General features: G+C 38.9%; 1 protein-coding gene across 1 annotated transcript; it reads left to right on the top strand.

Moving 5' to 3' along the window:
- Positions 1-1,327: 1,327 nt before the first annotated feature.
- CUNH8orf88 (chromosome unknown C8orf88 homolog) lies at positions 1,328-17,774 on the top strand. Its single transcript, XM_042870021.1, has 7 exons — positions 1,328-1,355; positions 6,455-6,515; positions 11,446-11,538; positions 12,281-12,357; positions 14,747-14,828; positions 15,615-15,721; positions 17,539-17,774. The coding sequence occupies exons 3-7, from the start codon at positions 11,460-11,462 to the stop codon at positions 17,575-17,577; spliced, it is 384 nt and encodes a 127-aa protein (XP_042725955.1). The 5' UTR covers positions 1,328-1,355; positions 6,455-6,515; positions 11,446-11,459; the 3' UTR covers positions 17,578-17,774.
- Positions 17,775-18,019: the final 245 nt, after the last annotated feature.

The following is an 18,019-nucleotide window of genomic DNA, read 5'->3' as shown; positions in this document are numbered from 1 at the left end:
CTAAAATCAATTGTGTATTAAAGTTTTATACAACAGAAGTGTGCTGGATGTGAAAAAATAATGTATTTCTAAGTAAAAATAATGCTGGCTCTTTTTCATAGCTTTGTATCAATTTGTAATGACACAGCTGCAGTTCCAGCTTAAAGTTGAGTGCGTTTCTCACTGTCTAAAAAGCTGAGGGAAAGACAGAGCACTGAGGTTAGAAAAACACCTCAGAGGGCATGTTGCTTATTTCCCTTGGGATATCTGCTAGGGACAGTAATGTGTGAAGAAATTTCAAGACTGTTTTGAGTAGAAACTCTGTGAGAAAGAAGATGCTATCAGGCTTAGAGGTCCAGGCCCAAAGGCACAGCGTGCTGCCTTCACAGCAAGACCAGGCTGAACTTCTAGTATTCCTGAAGCAGCATTTTTAAACTTTCTCTGGTATTTGATGAAGCCTCTTACACACACACGTCTCTCCAGCCATATGTCCATTTCTGTCTTAAAAAATAAAAAATAATAAAAAAAAAGTAATAACCTAAATAGAAAATTTAAAAATTGTTTTTACAGTATTTACCCCTAGTATTTTACTTATGTAATACTCAGTTATTTTTATTTTTGTGACAAGATTGTTGTGCTTTTTCTTGACGTTTTCATTTTTTAATCTCTGATTGATATTACTACATGTAATTTATTCCAGCCTCAAACTCATTAAGTACTGGAAATTTTTGCCCATTTAAGAGGTGTATTTATAACATGCCCATCGTAACTTCTGACCATTTCAGAGAGATAAAGCATAAAGCACCTTAAAGAAATGAATCTTTACTAAAACTTCTATTGCATATCAACTTGAAAGGGACTGTGCACTTCCTGAAAGGCTCTGCTAGCTTGGAGCCTCCTACCCTGAGCAGGCTGCATGGCACAGCACCACAAGTATTCCCCAGGTAAGCCAACAGTGTATGTAGGTTTTCAAGAGATCTGTGTCTGTATTGCTTTGACATGCAATCACCTTAGGAGTCTTCACTATAGAAAACTGAGTTTGCTAAACTGGCATTGTCAGATTTTTTCCCATTAAAAAATTACTTGGCTATCCCTAATCATTGCTGAAGAGGGCTATGAGAGCCCGCAGTGCTGCTTATGCACCTTTGTTAATAAGGAGGCAGAAAACAGTACTGTGTCCTTTAACATAAATGTGCACTACTGTTACTTTGCTGGGACGGTCAATTGTGCTTTATGCATTGATATTTAACTTACATTTTTCATTCTCTAAGATTTAACTGTCTTTTGTTTTTGTTTCAGTGCGTATTAAGTAAAACATTAAGGAGCTGCAACACCTGTGGAAGCGAGAGCCCGCTCTGAGATTTGATCATGCTTGTGTATGTCCCCTGCATGTCCCCCTTTACAAAGCTATGTAATGTTTACAAATCTATGTAATGTTGTATTTAGATCCTCTAAACTGGACATTTGGATGATAATGGAGTTAAGCAAAACTATTAAAAATACATGCATGGTACAGAATAAATTACATACAGAATCACAGAATGGCCAGGGTTGGAAGGGACGTCAAGGATCATGAATCTCCAACCCCCCTGCCACATGCAGGGCCACCAACCTCCACGTTTAATGCTAAACCAGGCTGCCCAGGCACCATCCGACCTGGCCTTGAACACCTCCAAGGACGGGGCATCCACAACCTCTCTGGGCAGCCTAGTATGCTGTGACATGCCATAGTATGCTGTGAAATGGCTTAGATTTTGGCCAGAGATCTCTCACATACACACACACACACACAGAAAAAAGAAAAACAAAAAGAGTTCTCATCATTGTTAGGCTTTAATCTCTTCCTACGTTTGTGTGCAGTCAGCCTTCTGTAGGCTCTGAGGTACGTTACAGCAGCCTTCCGGTACCTGAGGGGGGCCTACAGGAAAGCTAGGGAGAGACCTTTTATATGGGCAGGTAGCAATAGTACAAAGAGAAATGGCTTTAAGATGGAAGAGGGTAGATTTAGACTCGGTATTAGAAAGTCTTTACTGTGAGGGTGGTGAGACACTGGAACAGGTTGCCCAGTGAGGCTGTGGATGCCCCCTCCCTGGAACCATTCAAAGCCAGGCTGGATGGAGCTGTGAGCAACTTTGTCTACAGGGAGGTGTCCCTTCCTATAGCAGGAGGTTGGAACTAGGTGATCTTAAAGGTCCCTTCCAATCCAAACCATTCTATGATTCTTTTCCAGCCCTGATAAGGTTAATAAAACATTCATCACTGTAAGCATCACTTTGTACATACTATCTTATACAGGGATAGCGTGAGAACTGTCCCCAGATTCATTAATTTTATTCTGATTAGAAAAACACTGAAGTGGTCTCATTTACATATTGCTAAACAGACAAGATACTGGAGGTGTCCTGAAAAAATCACTGGAATCTACATTTCCATTCAGAATAGTTCCAGTTTTGTTCAAAACGTCCTGTCACCAGTAAAAGGACTGGTACAAAATAGGGCCCATTGCCTGGTCCTTGCAGCAAGTCAACACGTCACCAGGCTGATACTGAAGAAGACACAAACCTTACAAATGAGGTTCCTTTTTTTTTTTCTTTCCCCAAACTTAAAAATATATAATATCACAGCTATTATTTATAGTAAAACCTCAGATGTGCAAACAATAATTTATTTTGCAAAGGCAGAAATGGCCTAGTTATCACACTATGTAGATCTGGTGATAATGAGAATAAACCGTTTACTTGCCTTTGTTTTTAGAGTAAAATGCAGAACAGGTAACCATTAAGTATATTGTGATTTTAACATATTAAACCACCCAAAAACACTATGCAGCCTTTCCATTTCAAATAAGATTAGAAATGGTCTGGAAGTAAAGCAAAAGTTCCCACAATTCAGTGTAATTGAAACTCCAAATTGAAAGGTTGGCATATATCTCATTTTGGGAGGAAGTGAAAGATTTCCAATTCATAGTCCTCCATCATGAGTTCGAGAAGGAATACTGTAACCTCACCTAATTCAGACTCTGTCATGTGAACTGCTGGATTTTCCTATGCTTTTAGCATTAAGAAGACAGGGCAGGTTAAGTGTGGAGAACTCTTATCTTATGCTTCGCTGAGTGCAGAAAAATCAATGCTGCTGTCACGCACAGACAGAACAGCCCTGTGTTGTATGACACTGCCCACTGCTGAGCCAGAGAAAGAGCCAGGCTAGAAGCCACAGTACTTACAGTGCACTGATATGAGGAAGAGTTTGCAGCTCTGAAACAAAAGATATTACCACAGAACAATTCTTATTCTTGTTATGCCCAGAATAGCTCATAGATAGATATATGTACATACATTTAACACTGCAGTAAGTGTACTAGACCATTGCTAATGCTGATTATTGAGAGCAGGCAAAGGAAGAAGAAAGTGATAAAATATCCTCATAGAGATTTAAATAGTATATGCTCAGGGAAGGGACTGTTCTTAATCAAACAGTATTTCCTACATGAAAATGAGAAAGTGATCTGATTTTTTTGATCTGTTTTCTTCTTATTTTTTGTAAGATGAATCTAAAACTCTCAATTGTGCCATTAGGGGGCCATAAAAATACTCTATTCTATTCATTCTCAATAATGTCAAAGACTTTAGGTTACTGTTTTGCAGGGAGTGAACTTTTTCCAGTGCACACACTCAGGACTGCTATATTCAAAATATCAGATTATTTTTGATTCCTGTGATGGGTGTAGGGCTTCATTTACAGAATATGTTTACCAGGCACTGCTTTTGCTTTCTGTGTCTTCAATTAAACCTATGTTTGGTTGATGAGATTGGCAATGATTTTGCTTCTGACCTCCTCCTGTATTTGCTGTTCGGTGACTCTGCTTTTCCTCTGCCTTTGTGAGTGTTTAAGAAGAGCAGAGTAACTAACAGGATAAGGCTCAGAGTATATGGATGAGAAAATCTCGGCCAAAAGACCCTTCTGTCCTAAATTGATGGGTCCATTGCTACAATGAAGTGGCAAGATTAGGTGACTGGCAGTAAGTAAACGCTGAGGGTATTGGAGCATAAACTGTACGGTTTCTATCTTCTGTTAGCTGGGTAATCTCCAGCAGGGAATGCCAAGCCTCACAGGGCATTAGTTTTCCCTTATTGCACTCCAGTACTACAAAGTATCCTACATTTGCTGAGCTTTCCCACTTCAGGTAATTAGCTCCTGCTGCAAGGAATTCCAGGCCAGGCAGGGAGTTGTTTCACTGGCTATCAAATCGCTGTTTCTGCTAGAGAAAAGAAGGCTGCTAAATGCTAGACCTTATGCCTCTTAGCTGTTATTTCTCAGATCCCTCCAGTGTACTAACTTGGTTCTCTCAGGATAGTTTGCCTGGCAAGGGCTTTTAGTTCCAGGCAGTGAAGCACAGAATGATGCTTTTACATTTGCTGTCTTGGACAGCACACAGGACAGCCAGGTTATATCTGTGTTACTGGTAGGTATGTGCTCCAGAATCCACTTGAGGACAAGGCTGAGGCTCATCCCCCACCTCTTTCTTGCCCTGCTTCCACAGGGAATTGGAAGTGCGAATCAGAAAGAAGCTGCAGGGTGCTGCAGTAGTTCTCACTGTCCTTTTCCAAGATTAGAACATATCTGCTGGGTATGACATGATGCATTACCTGTCTTAGAATATAAGTAAATACAGGTGCAGACAGAAAGGACTGGAAAGCACTTCTGCCGTACTGTGCTTTTGAAAACCTAAGACACATGCACATAGAACACAGAACCAGAGATGACATCTCACATGAAACTTCAGCATGTGCTGAACTTACATTGACTGAGAGTTTGTCGGCATATTAGATGTACACCACCAACTAGAAAAACAGAGTGAACTGATTTAAGACAGATATTCACTTAAAAGACATAGAAATATTAATCTTTTAAGTAAATTAAAATTTGAATAAGTCAGAAACTTTATTCTGATTCCTTATAAGACAGCCCTACCTTACAAGCAAGAAAAGATAAATGAGGTCAGGATTCTTCACTTTCAATACTCGGTAACTTCTACTTAGCCATTTTACAAAAATATATTTTAGGATGACAAACCAAGGTGTGTGATAGTGGAAGAATCATTAATGTCATTCTTACCCTCTTATGTATACACACACATCTGAACACGTAACTGGTTTATTGTGTTGGAATTGTATTTCCTATTTGGTCTGTAAATAAAACTGTCAACAATTTTAACAACTATTTTTCCCCACAGCTGTAACATAAACAGATTATCTCAGATCTGAGAAATATGAATGCACTGTTCTGATGGCTGTAATTTGTACATTAACTACGCTTTTGCACAACTGCTGAAAAAGGGACTCCTTGTATCACATCCAAATGTTGATACATATATATGTATATATTAATAATTCTCTTGGTCTTGACTCTTGTCTCCATTTTACTGTATGCTGACTTATCAGTGCAGGGTTGGGTGGCAATTTTGGAATCGTATTGTCTCAATCTAAAGTGACTCTTAGTTATGTTATTTGAATTCCTGGTATTAAAAGCTATGACTGTAATCTCAGTCAGTGTAAGAACTAGAAGTAATTCCCATCAATGAAATACTGGAAAGCAAAATTTTACATACTATTGGAACATAAGCAGATTTCTCTTGGAAGTTTGTTTTAAAATTCAGAGACTAACTCCAGTACAAGTAGAAAGGTCTTGTAATTAAGCTATGACAGATACATCAGATAGAAAAAGCTCACGGGGAATCTATACAAATAACAGATGAAATTCTGGCCCAAACCTATGGGGGAAATAAAAAGTACAAAATTTTCACTAAATTAAGCCACAATTTCAAAATTCCATTCTCCCAAAGCAAATGGAACTCTTCCAGGATATTATGAACTATGAAATGCTTAAGTCTCTTTTCCTGTGCATATATAAAAATACACATTATCTATTTCTATCTAAATATATTCTATTAATCTCTCTACTACCAGGTGTCTGTGCACAGACTACAGAACTTTGTTCTGGAAACAACAGATGTGGATGAATTTTAATCCATTTGTTGATTCTTAGTTGAAGATTTGTAGGACCACAGATTGAAATTTTCATGTTTTTGTTAGTACGAAATAAGCCAACAAGGGATGTATCCATAGACTAGAAGAAAATATCAAGATCTTCTCGCATGCACAAAAGTTGTTAAGCCATTTACTGTAATCCAGCAGTTTTGCTTCTCTAGGATCAACTGTCCCATGGCATCTTCTTCCACATTATCCAATGCGATTCTATCAAAATACAGCTCTGTGTCTGAGATGTGCCCTCCACATTCTAGTTCATTCAACAGATACACAGTTGAGCTTTCTAAAATCAAAAGGGCAACTCTGAGAAGTGTGGAGCACCAGTGCTGGTCCCGGTAGTGACAACAGATGCTGATGTAAAACCTCTGTAACATAATGGATTCTGTGGTTTCTGTGACATTTCTGCCTTTTCATCTTCCTGTCTGTAGGTTTTGGGATCTTCTTCTTGAAGGAGGAACAGCAGGTGATTCTCAGAGCCTACTAAATAAGGTCAGTTGAAATTCCAGTGCTCAGTGTCTGCAATTGCTGAGAGCATTCATTTCACACAATCCTGAATGCAATGTTCAGTTTAGGTGCAGTAATTAAGTTTTATAATTCAGTACTGCCATCTCACAGTGATGAAAGATGAGCAAGGCAGTCCTTTCTCAAAATAATGACTGTTTAATGTTTACGTATCTTTTGTATACTTATTTGTAAAATTATTTTTATGTGCCCTTTGGGGATTTATTGACATTTTTATGATTACTTCGATTGGTGTTTTCCAGATTTTTCTCCACATTTACAGTGATTAGAAAATTGGAAGACAAATCATAGAATCATAGAATGGCCTGGGTTGAGAAGAACCACAATGATCATCTAGTTTCAATGACCCTGCTATGTGCAGGGTTGCCAACCACCAGACCAGGCTGCCCAGAGCCACATCCAGCCTGGCTAAATGTTGAGATTCTGTTAAAATTAATGATCCCAGAAAATTAACTTTAAAGAAAAGCTTAAAATCTTAATCCAAGAGAAGCATGAGAGCTGACAGAAGTGAAAGTTTTGTATGTGAAGAAAATACATTTTCATTTATTAACATACTCGGTGCAGTATTGTATACTCATCATCAGCATTCAAACCTCTTTTGGTTACATGTTTTGTAGGCACTAAGTGCACCAATAAATTCCTGCTTTTAATTTAACAGTTTCTCTAATCTATAAGAATACAATTAATCATCATTATCGATATTCTAAATTCTCAAATCTGTGAAAATCAGGAAAAATCTTTATAGTTAGGAGGTCAACTTTAGGAACAGACAGGAGTAAAAGAAAGCTTTTGCATTCTTTCTTTGTGCTAGTGACAAGGAAAAAGCTGATGACAAGTACAGCTGAAGTAACCACTTCACCAAGATACAACCAAAATATTCAGTAAGCACATTTATATGTATACACACACACACATTTTTCTTGCAGTGTTTTTCTAGTGACTGACTAATGAAGACAAATGGCATTGGAAATTTTTTGATGTGTGATGAAGTTACTTTGAAAGTGGCCTTAGGAAAAAAAAAAAATCTCAACAAGGACTGATGCATAAATCACAACTACACATGCAAGTAGACTGATTACACCTGGCACAACTGAATGACAAATTACACGGAAAAGGTCTTTTAAAACTTGCAACTACAGGTCTGCCCCCAGGCTAGCCTGAGAGTCCTTTCATTTCAGCACACCATCACTCTGCTACTAACTGCCATTCATTTGGAAGATAATGTAAAATTACAATTAAATGCTCATTTAGATGTGCAATCACTCATTTTTACACGTGCAGTATGGAAACCATTTTTCATTAGTGCTTTGTGCTTTCCTGAACTGTATCTAGTAAAAAGAGTAAATGTGATTGTACAACTCTCAAATCTTTATACTTCAGGAGTACAAAAAAGTACGTTAAAAAAATAATTAAAAAAAACTATTAGTTTACCAAATAGAGATTTTTGTTGTTGTTTTTCATTTAGATTTGAATTTTGCTCATACATGAGTAAAAGCTGCGATATTTCTATTTTGCTATATATAATCCTTGACTAAGGATAAAATATATAATCCTTAACTAAGGATTATGTATTGGTTGTTCAAGTTATTTGTATCACATATTTGAGAGATCACTGGCCTATCAACACATAATGCAAGAACATAAATAACATCAAATGAAGCAGAAATTTCTGCAAGAATGAAACCAGCACCAGAGAAACTGGTAGGCAGCTGATAAAGTGGACAAAGCGACTTATGTTTCCACTTACCACAGTCAGAAGCAGGGTTCTCTCTAAGCGAAGTACATGGTGGCTTAAGCCAGCAGGTTGCTGGGCTCTGTGAAATGGCTGTGGTCCAGTGCTCCCTCTGCCTGCGCCAGAATGCTGAAAAGCTGGCCTCACTGCTACTGCTGGCATTGCCAAGTCAGGGTGGCAGCGTGCAAGGTGATAACTATTCCTGCTGGGATGATCAGTGCCTCAAAAAAACAGCCATTACCAGCACTAATATTTCCATCTTCCCAGCAGTACCAGACACAACAAGCTGGCAAATTATCTGGCACACTCAATTTCTCTCCTCTTCGTACCCCATTTCTGCCCCGTCCTCTTATCCTTCCTTTGTGTACTAACAGGAGCAGCAGCCCAGCCTTTGTGAAATACACCAGTATGGCTTCTACTGTTTAATCCATCCTCAGCATATCTAAACCTACAAAAATACTAGAATGACATGTGAAACTACATCACTGTACATAATGTCATTTTGATATGTAAACCACAAGAAAAGCTGTGTTGATCATATGGAAGCATTCTGCAGCACCTGACCCCATCTCTGGAGGTGTTCAACGTCAGGTTGGATGGGGCCCTGGGCAGCCTGGTCTAGTGTTAAATGAAGAGGTTGGTGGCCCTGCCTGTGGTGGGGGGTTGGAGATTCATGATCCTTGAGGTCCCTTCCAACCCTGGCCATTCTGTGATTCTGTGACACCGTTCTTTCAAAACTGCAAAAGCCCTGTGGGGGGGGAGGGGGGGGAAAGCAGCTTTGTCTTGGCTGCCCCACTGACTTTTCTGTCAGGAACTGTTCTGCAGTAGCAGCAGACATGTAACATTTATGCGCACTTACATATTAATAATTAATAAATAGCACTGGTTTCGCTAAAGCATAAGGTTGATCTGGATAGGGAAGTAACTGTTTTACATTATAATCCTCAGAGAACAGATGACATGGGCCAGAAGAAACATGATACGATATAAAGTAATGATACACTTGGGAGAGATGACTCCAAACCATACTTCAAATGACAGGAAGCAGGTTAGCAGGTTTGAAGAGGTACTATACCTATTCAAGAACGTGAAGGTGCACTGTGTATCAGGAATCTAAGTGGAAAGTGTTGTGTTAGGGAAAAAAATGCTACGGGAACATGAGACCTGTATCTATTAGCCTCCATTTCAGGGACAGTATTGTACTTTGCTCATCTGACTTGAGGCAAACAATTCAGAGGTGGCAGTGAAGAAAAAGGCAGTGAAGAAAAAAGTAGTAGTAGCCAAAAGTATGGTTGGTGGAGCAAAAAAAAAAGTCTTTATAGGTGAAAATTAGTATCGCAAATCCTAACGTTAGTAATAAAATTCCTTATCGAGGTATTTGCTGTTTATGTAATCAAGCTGTATGATTTTGCATACCTGTTTTGAACCTCTGGAGTCAGAGGAAGTGTTAGGAAATTTATGCACTAAAATAATTAGAAGATTTAAGAAGTTAAGGATTTTTTCATTAATGTTGTGAATTTAAATAAATGAGGTGACAACCTGGAATCTATGAAACTAACATCAGCAAATTCTGATCTGCCTCCTCGGGAGTTAGCAGAGCCGATGCTATGCTGATGCCATGCTGTAAGGGCAACACGTTCGAACTCCAAAGCAGGACGCGGCCACGTGTGAGCAGCTGGCGCCCGTTCGCTGGTGTCACACACGGTGCGGTTGGGCTGCTTTTCAGTTTCCAGTGCGTGCTCTCTCGGGCCTGCGTGTTTTCTTCTTTATTGAGGTGGCTGCACCTGGGGAGGCCTTAGGACTGTGTACGAAAGTCACTCTCTTTCCCCTTATTTCTGCGGTAAGGCCCCAAGGCAACAGGGCTGCGCTGTTGAGGACGGGTATCTCGGGGCGCAGTCCCGCCGGGAGCGGCGCGGGCAGGCGGGCGCTCAGTGACCGTTCAACGGCTGCGGCGAGGGCCCGGCTGGGGCGGGCGGGGCTCGGGCGGCCGAGGAGGCGGTTGAAGGTGGTGGGCAGCGGGATCCTGATGGCCCACAGGGGGCCGGGGGGAGGTGGTGAGCGGCGGGAACGGGTGGGAGCCGGGGAGCCGGGTTGTGGGCTGTGCGAGGAGAAAGCCTGGGCTGCGGCAGGTGCCCTGGAGTAACGCTCCCTCATGGAGGCGGTGCTGCCAAGGCCAGCCTTGCTCTGCTTTTCTTGGTATTGCAAGGATAGAATAGTGTGAGAATGCAAAAGGTTAGGCTGGGTGACTTGTGGAGATCTTGTGTAGCTTCATCCTTGTGCCTGCTGGACTTAAAAAAGACAAAGTTGAGCTATCTTAGCACCAGCACTGATCTCGCCCCTTTCCAGATTGCCCTCTCTTAGTTTCCTTATTTGTGACTGTGTGGTTCTGTGGGCACCCTTGGAAATTTGGGGGCAAGGAAGAGAATGGGATGTTTGTCATTGCTACACGTGATCTTGTCTTGCTCTACAGGAGAATGCTTTCTAAAAATGGTTGCTTCATTCTAGAATCTACCAGCACGCATGCCATTTATCCTCAGGATACACGGGGAAACTGGGGTTTTCTTTTTCCACCTTCTGATGCAGCAGATATCAAAGAAAAGGGGAAATGGTTTTAAGTTGAGGGAGGGGTTGGATGTCAGGGGGAAGTTCTTTACAGTGAGAGTGGTGAGGTGCTGGAACAGGCTGCCCAGAGAGGTTGTGGATGCCCCGTCCCTGGAGGTGTTCAAGGCCAGATTGGATGGTGCCCTGGGCAGCTGGAGCTGGTATTAAATGTGGAAGTTGGTGGCCCTGCCTGTGGCAGGGGGTTGGAGATTCATGATCTTTGCAGTCCCTTCCAACCCTGACCATTCTGTGATTCTGTGATATCAGTCATGCATTGCTTTGTGTGCATATTTAGTATCTAGTATATAGCCTTAAGTAAGCATTCTTAATTTGGATAAAATGAAATTTAATCTTCCAAGTCAGCAGTCTCAGTTCATTCTACAGGAGTTTTCATTGCTGTTTTTGTCTACAGCTTCTCAGCCTTATCTTTTCTTGAGTTGAGAAGGTTGTAACGCAGGGGAATTCTTAGTTTCGTTAATATCTGTAGTTTCAACCCATGGACTTGATAGTTTCCTGTGAATTTATTTGCTTATTTATCCTGCTGCTTTTTTTTTTTTTTTAAAGCGTGGCACTTCAAAATGCTGAAGGGAGCTCAGCAGTTCGTTGGCAAATCCCTCCAACCAGCGCTACCTGCGTCCCATTTGCCTTCTAAACAAGGTAAGTAGCTTGCTAAGACGAAACGTCAGTTTCTTTTAAGGAGATAGGAAGGGTATGTAAGGTTTATTAGAGTTTCAAAGTTAATTTATTCAAACTACAGAGATGTATAGCTGTGCATTGGTCTTTCTATATCATCTCTGCGATGAAATCTTAATTTAAAGTACATCAGGTTTTCTGGTTTTGTATCTGTAAATCTGGCAAACTGTAGGAAACCAGATCAGGCCTTAAATTTGGACTCTTGGGTTAGTTGACTATTTCTGTTGAAAACATTAAAAGCATGTAATTTAACAAACAGGTTATTGTTCAATTTTACTGTATTGTTATCAAGCCTTCATAGAAGTTAGTGGAAAAAACAAAAAAAAATTCGCCAAATGCAATATTTATATCAGGTGTATGTATTATTTGTTTGTTGGTTTGTTTTTTAAACCTGTTTATGCATTCTGGGTATTACATTACTGAAGCTATTAATAAGTTGGAAATCTGTAGTGGCTGGAGAAACAATGCCAGCATCATCAATGCAGAAAGAAACTGAGTAATTTATCATATTGTGTTAAAATTCATGGTAGAAGTGGAAAATTGGTCCTGTGGTGAGTTAGAGCTTTTAATGTGTGAATAAATGAATTCCTGTATAATCTCTTTGTAGTTGAATTTAAGTAATGCCCTGAAGGCAAGTATCACAAAATAAAATTGCAGGTTACATTTACAGTACTTTTATTGTAATGTTTTCTCTTATCTTTGCCAGCATCAGAAGTTGCTTTCAACTTTCAGACTGAATTACCTAGCAATGCTCAAGTATGTTTGCAGAGTAAGGTTGACTGGGTGAGTACTGAGTAAATACTGAATGACAAAGCTGATGAAGGTGCGTGTTACAGCATGCCATGAAATAAAGTTGGGTGGAACCTTTGTGTTTCTCAGTGAAAAGTGGTATTTCTAGCTAACGCTGTCCTTAAATCTGGGTGTTTGACACTAGAAGTGTCAAAAAGAAGTGTGAGATTCCAACCAGATGTATAATAATGGAGGTATTTTGTTAGCAGTGCTTCCGCTTGCAGAGAGGAAGAAAATCAAACTACGATAGGTTCCACACTGTTCTCAAGTCAATTTTTGAGCAGCTAGGTAGCAGTGAACAACCTGATTTAAATGATTAATTAACTGTTTTAAAGAATTAAAAATTAACTAATTAAAAAAATTAGTTGAGATATGTAGCCTGTGGAAAGTGTTCAGGTTTTCATGAGGTAGTACTGAAGCTTGAGTTTTCTCTACAGCTGCTACTGGCAAAAAATCCTAGCTGTGAAATTACGTTTTCCTTTGTGACAGGCAAAATGATGTTCAGGGAGTGTAAGTGCCTGAGAATCCAGATAGAGCTTCTCCTGGATTTTGCACTGTGAATAATTTAAAGCCAAGTATTGCTTTTATTCCTTCATGATATACAAAGCAGTTTTGAAAGAAAAGATAGGGAGAGGGCTGAGTTCACTACATCATCTAATATGGAAGGAAAGGCTTGACCAGGCTCTGACAGTTCTAACTTGCAACTTAAGTGTAATGTGAAAATGAACTTTAGAGTTTTGAAAGTACATGCAGTGATGTAGGGCTGTTCTTTATAGATTAATTCCATTCTCTTAGATGCATTTCACATGCGAGCATGTAAAAGACTGTTTTTGCATGTGGTGATTCTCCACTATTTAGGTCTTGAATTGAAAACCACACATACCATAAATTGTGATATTAGAAAGCGGTTGGCAGAGTGCAGTGATGCCAGTGGTGTAGGAAGAAATGTTGTGGTGACAAGGTCTCACACACCACTATAAATTGCTGTGGCTTTTGGGGGTTTCTTTTATCTTGGGTTTTAAAAAGAAGTGCATTCCAAAACATCCAGTCCTTCCTGTTTCCTCAGTTCTTGCCTGCCTTCCCCATCTGCCTCAAAATGAGATTAAAATTCCTTGGCCAATACTGTGATGACAGTCTCACACATTACTATAAATTGCTGTGGCCTTGAGAGTGTTTTAATACACCTTCCTTTGCTGTACTTTGAAGGTGCTTCTTAATAGCTCAGATTTGCCACGACTGCTCAGAAATCAGAAAGTGGCAGTTAGAATTAGCAGCATGACTCGCTGGTAACTTAATCCTTCTAAATCCCTAGATCTTTCAGATTTTTTTCCCTGTGGAAAAGGTAACTGGTCAACCACAGAAAGTGGAAGTATGAGCAGGGTAATGCTAAAATATTTTACCATTTCATAATTCTTATCTCTGACTGCAATGTGCTTAGCGCCCCCTGAAAACTAGTAGTGCAGTTAAAATACTGAGTGTTGGCTGCTATCTTTTTCAAAAAAAATAAACAGCTCCTGCTTTTTACAAACGTAGGTATTTGAGAAAAAATGAAAGACTTTTTTTTTTTTTGGAGGGGGTTGGGAGATCTGTTTTAAGATGAACAATCAGTGCAGAGAAGTTTAAGACGTAGTGATGTACGTATTGGTTTTTGTGATTTCTTTTATCTTGGGTTTTGAAAAGAAGTGCTTTGCAAAACTTCCAGTCCTTCCTAGTTTCTCAGTTCCTTGGCCAAACCCCTGTGTAACTTTTCAGGAACCAAAACAAATTTCGGAGGGGAAACTGTTTCCATACTTTCCCAAATACTGATTTCAAGATGGTGTGGGGTTTTTTTTTGTTGTTTTTTTTTTTGTTGTTGTTGTTGTTGTTGTTTTTAGCCAGATGGAACTCAGTGTTGTACTGTAAATCTTGGTCTTACTGCTTATGAAATATTTCATAGAATCATAGAATTGCACAGGTTGGGAAAGACCTTAAAGATCATCAAATCTAACTGCAACCAAAGTATACTACCCTAACAACTCTCCACTAAATCATTGTGTGGGAATCCAAATCTCTCATTCTGTGTGAAGGAAAGTCTTTCGTCCTCCTCTTATTATTCTCTGGATTCTGGCAGCGTTTAGGTTAGATAAGTGAGGAGGAGATATTTGTGTTGTTATTAAAAAACAGCAATAGCATTGTAAAATCCTATCTGAATGATTGCTGTTTCAAATGTGCGTATTCCTTCTAATATAAGTAATAAGTAATACCTGCACTGCTCTGTAAGTAGTTGAACTGTTCCCTTATTATATATAACCAGTAATAAGAAATGTTTTACACATTCAAGTGAAATCTCTTGGACTTTTTACTTGACCCCTATTCCTGTTAACAGTTTTGCTCCCTATTTTAGTTATCTGAAGTGACTGAAATGAAGATCTTAACTCAAAACACAGTGCCTCTTCAACCCAAACAGGAATTGGATGCAAAAAAAGGTAACAACGCATTGTAAGCAGATGTTTGTCAGATTTGTGTTTTCTGGGTAGAGGGCATATGAATTTTGAAGGGTTGTGGGCTACATATTGGTTGATTTTCTTTTATGATTAGTTGAGAGTTTTGTTTCCTTTCTATAACACAGTTTAAGAGCAGTGTGAAACATTATTGTTTTTCCCATAACATTCCATGTAAGTGGAAATGTTTGCCACAAGTGAGCTGGGAAACCTCCAGTGGTAGAGTAATGAGACTGAAGTTTGATTTGCCTTGTAGAAACATGCTACTTCTGTGTGAGTTACAAAGAGGCTGTCTTCCAGGGTTCCGAGACCAACTACTGGTATTTCCTTGTTGAACAAATTACAGGGAGTCTGTAGCATAAAATTGGGCTCACTTTTTGCATTCTTTTGTACTGAAAAAAAAAAACAAACAAAACCCAAACCCTTAATAGCTTGGAACAGTCTACTGTATTTACTAAGTCAGTGTGACAGAAATAAAATGAGGTGCTATGCAATTTACTACCAACATACAAGATCAGGCTTAAGTTAGTATTGCTTTTAATACTGCCTTTTATATAAAAGCAGATTTTTTTGTCTAAAATCATTGAATTACCAAGATGGGGGAAAAGACCTCCAAAATCATCTAGTCCAGCCATCCACCTAACACCAGTATTTCCCCATGTCCCTTACTACGTTTATGTCCCTCTTTAACAAGAAGACACATCAGTTCTCTGTATTCTCAACTTGTGAGCATTAAGCATCAATATTGAGCTTAATTATGTGTATTTACAGAAAGGATCAAATACAGCAGAGATTTCCTCTTGGAGCTTTCAAGCGTTTCGCTCTCTCAGAAGAAGCCAGAGTTTCTGCCTGATCATCCAATTGTACTTGAAAAACCAGTAAGTGTATTCTTTATTTCAAGGGAAGCTTTAAAAAAACAAGCATAGAGGTTTATAATAGCCATTTGATAAGAAACATTTTTCTTCAGACTAGCCTGCTATGTCAATGAAAGCTTTCCAAATGTAGAGTCTACATGAAATCATAGTGCAGTGTAATTTTGGATTTTTATCTTAATTCCTGCTTTGCCTTTTCAAAATCAAAGAGAATAGTCTTGAAGGTTTGGACAAGTTCTGATTTCAGAGTTTGTGCATCAGTGTCCACTATAAAAATTGTATTAATGAACTTACTGTAGTTTGTGTTATCATTATTTCTCATCCATGCATCTGCAGAATGCATATTCTGTACTTTTTGATATAAATATATGATAAATATGAAAGATATCCAATGGTGCCACTGTAACCTTGGAGAAGAAATAATCCTCAAATACCTGGTACACCAAGAATAAACAACTATGGTTTGCATTCTGCCCATGTGTGGGGAAACATTCATGTTATGAAACCAGCCTGCATCTTACCACTATTGGTGTCGTTGGGGTGCAGTTCTTCAGAGTTCTTACCAGAAGAGTGGCTGAGATAATGTTCATCTGCACACATCTCAAGACTGTTCTGAACTTTTTAAAGCTCTGTTCTTTGGAAAAACAAAGTTATGTAGACAGCATCCCATCTTCTTGATTTGATGTTTTACATCTTCCTGTGATGTTTGTCTTCAAGTTTAAAGTAAGGTTTTGAGGTTTTAGTTGTTTGAAAGCCGGCTTTCAGATTAAAAGTTTCAGCTCTTGAATTTCAAGATATTTTTTTTCCCCTTCTCTTTCAGTCCTTTGAGTTTCTAAGTGAAGTTGTATATTTTAGTTCGGTAGTCTGGGGGGAGGTGGGAATTGCATCTTATTAGTTAAATTATTCTTATTTTTCCCAGTAAGAAAAGAGTGTTACAGCTCTAGAGCCAGAGTGCAAAACTTTTATTTTTATTTTTAAGTGTTAATGCCTGGTTTAAAAAAGAAAAGAAAGTTAAAAATGCAACTGGAAAAATAGCCTTTTTCTGCACTGTCATAGCTGGATTAAGATAAATTTACCTATATCCTTTCAATAGTCCCTTGTGAATTTTTGATCTTGAGAAATTAATTTTTAGTATGACAGTTGCTTTCTTTTAAATAGCAGTCCTGGACAGCATCTTGTTTCTGGGGCAAGTTATTAGAGGGTGACAAGGAAAGAGGTTTTATATGTTTGCATGAATACTTAAGTAGAAAACTCAGAGATCTTTAGAAGGCAAACTAAAGAATAAAGTACCGAAAAAGGTTTTTGTCCTCGTTCTTCTGTAAGTTTTATTGTGGTGTGTTGAGGCATAAAATTCTCAAACTACCTTATTCGTATTAAGGGCAATGGAAATTTGGCTATTAAAGATACTTAAATGCCAAAAAATCTCTTGCTTGAAAACATACAATATCAATTTTGATAATGCATGCTCTTACATAGTTATGTTCATGGATAAAGGAGGACCCGTGCAGAAATTGGAGGGGAAGACTGAGCGAGAAAATTGCTTATGGCATAGCTAGATTGCAAGGAATCAGCTTAGGGGGAAAATACAGTAGAAGCTGGTGTAAGCCAGGGTGGGGTGCATAAGGTTGTTTTGGGGTGGGCGAGTGTATGTGCAGGAAGGTGGCATAAGTGCATTGTTAGATTGTTTTAGACATAAGATTATGTTACTGTTGATAGTGTCTGCTTTTAAAATCTTTGTTCTCTGTTGGTAGAAAAGGTTTATAAGCAGACCTATGGAAACTTAGTTTTCTTTCACTGAAGTAACTTGAGGGTTTGTCTTGCAGGAAAACAGCAACCCTTTTGTTGACATATACAAGAAGTGACAGGTAGCTTGGAAGATGAGAAATCCATCAGTGAAGGAGCTACATGTAATGTAGACCTTCAAGATTTTTAAAGGTACTTGGGTGCCTACACGTGAACACAGGAGCTTACAAAGTCTGTACAAATACCTGTTTCTATTTGTAATTTCCAGAATGCTTCAGAAGGCAAAATACTTCGTAGCACCTGAGATGGTAGTACAATTGCAGTGAAAATAAATCATTTTACAGTTTGGTGTGACTTCTTGTTGTTTTCTTTGAATAGGCTGCATTACATAGCATTACTGTTTGACTATAAACTTTAAAGCAGTACTTGACTGAGGCCTCGTTTGCTCCTTTCTTACCAGTAATAAAAGAATAACAAACACCATGAAATCTCAAATGTGTCAGGATATGTGCTCCTAAAGGTTTGTTTTTTTCCTCTCTTCTCTTGCAGTCTTCCTGTTCA

The sequence above is a fragment of the Lagopus leucura genome, unplaced genomic scaffold (assembly GCF_019238085.1).
Source record: "Lagopus leucura isolate 7727_CA_CO unplaced genomic scaffold, USGS_WTPT01 Super-Scaffold_100002, whole genome shotgun sequence".
In the NCBI taxonomy this organism is placed as follows: domain Eukaryota; kingdom Metazoa; phylum Chordata; class Aves; order Galliformes; family Phasianidae; genus Lagopus; species Lagopus leucura.
The sequence above is the reverse complement of the archived record's forward strand: the minus strand, read 5'-3'. Positions and strand labels throughout refer to the sequence as shown.